The sequence below is a fragment of the Brassica napus genome, chromosome C1, assembly GCF_020379485.1.
Source record: "Brassica napus cultivar Da-Ae chromosome C1, Da-Ae, whole genome shotgun sequence".
Lineage (NCBI taxonomy): Eukaryota > Viridiplantae > Streptophyta > Magnoliopsida > Brassicales > Brassicaceae > Brassica > Brassica napus.
The window spans coordinates 38084498-38092109 of record NC_063444.1 but is presented as its reverse complement, the minus strand read 5'-3'; the positions used below and the strand labels follow the sequence as shown (position 1 = coordinate 38092109).

The 7612-nt window shown below is 36.3% G+C and overlaps 1 protein-coding gene across 3 annotated transcripts; it reads right to left on the bottom strand.

Annotated features, from left to right (window-relative positions):
- Positions 1–900: 900 nt before the first annotated feature.
- Positions 901–4762, bottom strand: LOC106396279 (protein FAR-RED ELONGATED HYPOCOTYL 3). 3 transcript variants are annotated; one of them, XM_048744419.1, is made up of 8 exons: positions 4445–4762; positions 2145–4262; positions 2000–2062; positions 1845–1913; positions 1693–1764; positions 1513–1581; positions 1379–1423; positions 901–1276 (listed from the first exon to the last, which is right to left on the bottom strand). In XM_048744419.1, the coding sequence occupies exons 2-8, from the start codon at positions 4251–4253 to the stop codon at positions 1220–1222; spliced, it is 2484 nt and encodes an 827-aa protein (XP_048600376.1). In that variant the 5' UTR covers positions 4254–4262; positions 4445–4762; the 3' UTR covers positions 901–1219. The 3 variants fall into 3 exon arrangements, with proteins under 3 accessions (XP_048600376.1, XP_048600375.1, XP_048600377.1); XM_048744418.1 differs by having other exon boundaries at positions 4480–4762; XM_048744420.1 differs by having other exon boundaries at positions 1513–1575; positions 4480–4762.
- Positions 4763–7612: the final 2850 nt, after the last annotated feature.

Genomic DNA, 7612 nt, shown 5'->3' with positions numbered 1-7612 from the left:
TCAAAACTCCACTCATTAACACTAAATCTATAATAGTTAATCCTATGATATAAATATATATTTAATTTTTAATAAAACTTATTTTGATCATTTTCCTCTTTAAAAGTTATTTTTATGAAAATAAACTAAAAATGATTATTCTAGGAAATTTCTCAATATTATTTTAAGACTTGTAAAATAGTTTAAATTTCACAGGAAAATAAATATTTCTTATGAAATTAAAAACAATAATTTGGTCCACGGACCCCGAAAAACCTTGAGTCACTGTTGTAATTGTTAAGTAAATAATAAGTAGGAGTTGAATAAATAATAATTAATTTATATAATATTGTTTAAAAGTTGATTTTCTATGTATTATAATGTTAATTCGTATATATAATAATTATATATCAGTTTTCATTTTGTAAATTATTACGTATATATATTTCTGTAAATTATTCATAAAATACCAAAATTTAGGGATATTGTATTTTTTTTAAGCAGTTCCATATTTTTTTTTGACAATTTAGTTATGCAGTTCCATTAGAAATATAGTTTATAAAAAATCCATTAGAAATATAGTTACACCATATTTAATGTTTTAGAGTCCAATTAAAACAGATTAAACCCATAGTTTAACAATATAGTGAACATTGTGAAACCAAGCATCAAAGAGAACGATAGAGAAGAAGCAGCTCTTGTGTTTTGAACTTTTAGAAGACGACGAACTCTATATATACGGAATTAGATGGATTTGACCTTCTGAAATTAGAGTTTTCTTTAAAGTAATGTGTCTTTGCATTGGTTGGGATTAGGCCCGTGGATTCTGTTTTCGGTTCGGTTCACTTAATTTTTTTGGTTTTTGAACTTTCGCATTTAGAACTCAGTTTTGTATGTGATTCAAAATCAGAACTAACATGATACTACAAATTTAAGAAACTTGATCGAAAGAATTAACAAGAGTTATATAGACAGAGAAATATCCTCTAAAGACTGTTTTGTCTCTCTAAATATGAAAAGTCAATGATCAAGCTTGGGGATCATATCAAATACAAACACAGACAATATTAACAATACAACATCTGATATTTAACACTTGAGCTGATAAAACAGAGCATGCTCTCTGTTCTGTTCCAAAAATCTGATTGCCAAATGAGCTTCTTCTAGTACATGTTGGCTCCTGTTCTGCAGAGATTTTTGAACTCTTTCAGATTTGATCGCCCTTAGGCTACAGTTTGGTTTACGAGTGTCTAGGCGCGTCCTCATGCAACTGGGTAGTCCTCACATTAGGATCATCCTGTTACAGTAATGAAAATGTGTTTCCATGAACAAAGATTGAGCAGTAGATTCAAACATGAAAAAAGGAGAGATAAATCTGTTATTAGAAATGAAAATTTACCCGGATATCGTAAGAAAAGTTTGGAGGACGGAAGAAATCTACTCCCTAGAAAGAACAAAGTAGAGAATGATCAAATTTAAATTGGTAAACGAATAGAACAATGCTCTTGAAAGAGGCGAGAATAAGCAAGGTACCTGTCCATGGATGCCTTGCTGAGCAGTGTAGTAACTGTCGTAGCTTGGTGCTATTGAGTTCAACTGCCGCTACAGAAAACCAGTTGGGATTTTTTTTTTGTAATCCAAAGTTAAAATACACAAACAAAAAAAACAGCAGAAACTAGTTGCAGATAGGTGTTGATGGTCGATTATTCATACCAATCCTTGAATAGTTTGTTGATTCCCATAGAAGTTATCGCGATTTGGCCCACCCATTAAGTCCAGCTGAACCTGTAAAACACACACATAATCAGACCACACTGCATAATTTATAAGAGAACAATAACATGTGTTTTGTGTGCATAGATTACCATAGTTTGCACGCTCTGCTGTGTTCCATAATAACTTTCTATGCCAACTGTCCTTGGGCTCAACTTATCCTGCAAATACAAATTATCATATACTTAGGGGAATGGTACTCTGGTTTAACAGATGATTGATACGACATATCAACAAAAGGACATACCATCTGTTGCAAGCTTTCCGGCGCTGTGACTTGCGGCATAACCCCCTCCTGCTCTGAGCTCACCTGCAATCATAAGACTTTGCCAAGCTAAGAAAGAAAAAACTCAAGTTGTACGCAAGCAGAGATTTCAAAACAAGGAAGTTACTTTTCTTTTCTTCGTTGAATTCTTTTTCTTGCTTGTCTTGCCTCCTGCACTTCTGCTCTGGTTATCCTCCTCCACAGAAACCAGACCTCGAGTCGGTGAGCTGGCCGCATCCGGAAGACTTCTATTAACACCGGCACAGTTTCTCAAAGCTTCTTCAATGGCGAGGAACGCAACGTTGTAACTCACTTGAGAGCAGGACGCCTCTTCACTCAGCTTTAACGCCCTCTGGCATAAGTCGTTGTACCGCTGCATCCTCGTCTGCAACTGCTGAGGAGCCTCTCCTGAAAACTGCCGGCTTTTCGCGTCTTTAGTCCACCGTTTCAGTATGTACTGCGAGGGGACGGAAGAGAGATGACAGCACTGAAGAACGTTCAGCGTGTGTCTGCAGAGGTAGCCTTTATACTCAAACAGCCTACAGATGCAAGAGATTTCCGCCTTCGCTTGGTTCCACGTCACCACAAACTCCTGGCTGGTTTCGAAATCCTGAACTCTGAAAGTAGAGCATGTTCCATCTCTGTTCTCCTCCCTTGGAGAACAAGCAATCGCTCCCAAAACCTCGACCTGGAACTTCTTGAACACGGCGGGAGTGTAGACTTCGGAGACGGTCTTCTCAAACGGCGACGGAGACTTCATTGTCGGCTGCTTGTTCAACGTTTCGGAATCAGCCTTGGCTTCTTCTTCGCATCTATCTTGCAGAATTGTATCGTAGAGTTTCACAAACTCCTGTACGCTGGTCTTCTTGTGCAAGTACTTGTCGAAGAAAGCGTTGACACTGTCACCTCTTTGAGATGTAGACATCCCCGCCAAGAGAACATCGGTCATGTAGGTAGGCGCCCATTTCCTCCGGTCTTCGTATAAAGACTGCATCCACGGATCTTCCTTGAGGCCGAATTTAGCAAGAATCTTCCACCATCTCCTCGCAAAGTCTTCCTCCTTCCATGACTTGTAAATGCACTTCTCAAACTTCGGCATAAAATCGTCGTGTTGTTTGGCGACGTGGCTGAGATTCTCAGAGACTTTAACCAACACATGCCAGAGGAAAACGCAATGCCGAGTGTTTGGGAAGATTACAGGAACCACGGAGTTCATTACAGCCTCTTGCTCAGTGATCAAAACCTTTGGAGCTTGTCCCCCCATCGCTTTCAGCCACGTCTCCATCAGCCAAGAGAACGTAGCTGCACTCTCGTCAGATAGCAAAGCGCACCCAAGGACCATGTACTGATAGTGCTGATTCACGCCGACGAAAACAGCGAGCGGCGTCTTGTACTTGTTTCTCACGTAGGTAGTATCAAGAGAAACGACGTCGCAGAAACTAACGTAGCTGCCTCTGCTCTTCGCGTCTACCCAAAACACATTCTTCACACGCTGATCATCGCCGAGATCCACCGCGTAAAAGAAGTTCTGCATCCGCGACAAGAACTCAAGCAGAGCTTTGAAATCTCCCGTCTCCACCACTGACAAACTCCGACCTAAACTCTTCGCATCACTTTTTAACCCGACGACGGTTTTGTACTCAGCGAACTGCTTAGCCATAGCAGCGTAGATCCTCCTCGCCTGTTCAGTCACAGCTTGCGCGGGGACAAGCTCGTGGTTATGCTCCCTCACGAAGCTATGAATCACCCACTTCCCATTAGACCTTCTCTTAACATGCATACTCGCTTTACAATCGGTCTTCGCACAAGTCCTCCTACAACCACCAGCCATATTACTCTCAGGATGATCCTGCTTGCTCTGCCTAGCTCGCGGCCTGTTACAGGACTTGTTCTCATACTCTCTTTTAGTACCGTACCTAGAGCAAGCGAACTTAGCGTCAATAAACTCCCTCGTGGTCTTGGACCTACGACTGTTCTGTATCGCGGTGTTGAACCCTATGGCACGTGAGTACTCTTGGTAGAAGGCGTATGCTTCGCCGTGTGAGTCGAACTCCATGCCGTTAAGTGGTTCGAGGTTGACGGTTTCTGTGTAGTCGACCAATTCTCCGGTTGTAGCGGCCATGACATCTTCCTCGATCTTGCCAATGTCTATGTCTGAATTCTGCAGGACGTTGTCAAGTCCCCTGTCTTCTTCAGCACCTTGGTCACCTGAATGTAGACGAAGATCTATGTCCATTGACAAGCACTGTAACATTTCGTTGAGTTTAGGTCAAAACACATTACACATTAGTTTCTAAAAAAAAAAGTAGTTGAAGGTAGTGATTTGTTATTACAGCAAGGCATGTTCTTTTTATTACAGAATCTAATTGCAGCAACTGATCGAAACGACAAGAGCAGTTCACTGTAAGAAGACGAGATTGGAGTTACCTTGTACGGAGAAGAGAAGCGGAGATTGGAGTTACCTTGTACGGAGAAGAGAAGCGGAGATTGGGGAACAAGGCGGAGAATCGGAAAGACCAATCTGAAATCTAGTCGCGAGGAGGAAGAGGAAGAAGGAGGAGGAAGAAGCACGCGCTGATCGGTGCGAGTTGGGGTTTGGATCTGCGAGATGATAGGGAGAAATCGAGTGATGTTCACGCGATCTGAGGAAGCGAGTGGTCGGAGGAGAAGGAGGCACGATTGCTTCTCTTTTTCTTTTGGTTTCTAGGGTTTCTCTCTCTGTTTAGAGACAGCACCGTGTTTGGTTGGTATTAGGGGTGAGACGGATCCGGATATCCGGGAAATTTAGGGTAACCGGATCCGGATCCGTCGGATCCGTAGATTTAATATCCGGATCCAGATTCGTGGTTTCCGGATATTCGGGTTTCGGATATCCGTCTCAATATTATATTATCCGCGGATATCCGGATCCGGATCTGGATCCGTCAAAATAATTAAAAATAATTTTTTAAACAAAAAAATACTAATTTTTTAATATAATACATAAATTAAATATTTATAAATATATTTATATATGTTTATAATATTGTAAAAACTGAAATATAATATTATAAGATTAATTCATGTATAAATATTAATATATCAAATATAAATATTAATAAAATTTAAAAATTTAATGTATTTTAAAAATACGGATCCGGATCCGGATATCCGGATCTAAAAATTAAGATATCCGGATCCGGATTCGGTTTGCACGGATCCAAGATTTTACTATCCGGATTCGGATCCGGGCACCCCAGATATCCTATTTTCGGAGCGGATCCGGAGCGGATCTCGGATCGAATCCGGATCTCGGATAATAAGTCCCGGGCCTAGTTGGTATGGTGACTATTTATCGGGTGGTGCGGATAAGCGGATTAGATAATATGACATCGTTTAACTGTGGTTTGTAATAAAAAAAAATGTATATTATGTAATAAATGTGGTTGATATATAATACGTGTATACTTTTTATAGGAACAATTTATTATATAGTGCAAATAAAAAGATTAGATAATACGGTGTCGTTTAAGCGCAATTCATATAAAAATGTTTATTGTGTAACAAATGAGGTTCATATAAAACAAGTAATTTTAGTTATCATTTGAATGGTGACATATAGTAAATATGGTATGTTATACTTTTTATTATGTTTCGATTACTAGTTATGTCAATATTGTTAATATGAATAAAGAATATTGAATAATATTTGAATGGTGACAATGATTGGTATATATAGTTGTTTTCATACATTGATTGTTCGTACATTCTACATTAGTTTTTAGTTTTTGATTTTCTAAAAATCATTTTTTATCCAATCAAGATTTCAAAAAAAAATTGATTCCCTAAAGTAAAGAAAACAGAAATTCTTCCTATAGTCAATCAAGATTTTAGCAAAAAAAATTCTTATAAACTAGGAAGACCAATTTTTACATACTACTTTTAAGTGAAAAACCAGAATCCATTTTTTTTTTTAGTTTTTGTAGAGGAGAACGTACTTGCATGTTGTCAAATAAAGTAGAGGAATATAATATAGCATGTATCAACAATGATTAATGTATATGTTCCAAAGTAAATGTATTTTTATTTTATAAATATTTTGTATTATTTATAAATAAAGTTATTATTTATATTTCTAAGAAAATATGTTATGATAAATTTTGAAACATTTTAAATGTAAAAATTTAAAATTTTACAAATTTAATAATTATTATTTTTAGGTTTTTTTATCCATAATGTAACACAAAAACTTATTAACACTATTTGATAAATTTTAATGGTAACTTTTAAATATTTTATTTCTATTTTGCTGTATTATTATAAAGTAATGTATTTTTTTTTGAAAACTAAAAAATACATTAAAACCAAAAACCAAAATCAAAATCCAAATCTAAAAACTAAAACCAAAAGCTGAAACCAAAAACAAACTTGAATCTAAAAACCAAAAATTAAAAATAAAAACTACTAAAACAATCGTTACCTAAAGATTTTAACTTTTTAGATTTTCAAAATTTTTATTTATATGCATTGGTGAAGCTTACTTATCAGATTTTTTGTCAATAACAAAAATAATAATCATTATGTAATAAACTACATAATATATAATGCATCCCAAGGAATAAGACATTAAGATCCACATTCCTCCTATGTTTTCTTATTATATGTTGATGTATTAAGTTCCATGTTATAAAAATAACACTATTCAAAAAATAACAATTAGTTGTTTAATTCTTGTTACAGAGTTGGAGAGAAAATAAACATCTTAACAAGGTCCATCAAATATAAAGCTCACGCCAAATTGAACAGGCGAATCAAGGACAACTTGGCCTTATACAACTCGGTCCGCTACAATTAGGCCCAGCCGAATTAGATCATCACGAAGTGAAAATTTAGGAGTACCGAGTATAAAGAGAGAGGAGAGCACAAAAAAAAGACATCCAGAAACCAGACAAGACCAAGTCGATTAGAAGTAAAGTTTATCATATTCTCTTTATTTTCTCCGGAAACATTGTGTTTTTTTCTTAATCATTGTCAGACTTTCTTGTAATTTTTCACCTAATCGATCAATAAAACGTCTTTCAAATAATTCACCATCGTGTTCGCACCCTCCTGAACACGCATACCGAACGCTGGTTGAACATATAGAAAGAAAAAAACTTAAAATTGAAAAAAAAAAATTTTAATCTTGTTTATCTGAATTTAAAACAAACACAATTTTAAAGAGTAAATGGTTTACCATCGACAGTTGAAAGCTGTAGAGACTTTATAAAAAAAAAAGTTAAAAGTAAACATTTGATTGGCTTCAAATTGCAAAATAACATAAAACTTCAACAGTTGTACACCAATCGAACTTTTATTTATTAAAATGGATTAACAAGTTCCCCACCCAACATTCAACCCCTATAATATCTCTTCCCACTTGAAAGAAGAAAACACATTTTCTTCTTCTGTGTTCCATTATTTTCCCACGGCGTACGCGTTGCGCGTGCCAATACTTCCTTGATAATTTAGATGAAGCGTGACTAATGGCATGATGAATAAAATATGAGAAATATGGTCTAGCAGACTTGGCCTTTTAAATGGTTAACGATTAAGATTGTACTTTTTAAATTATTT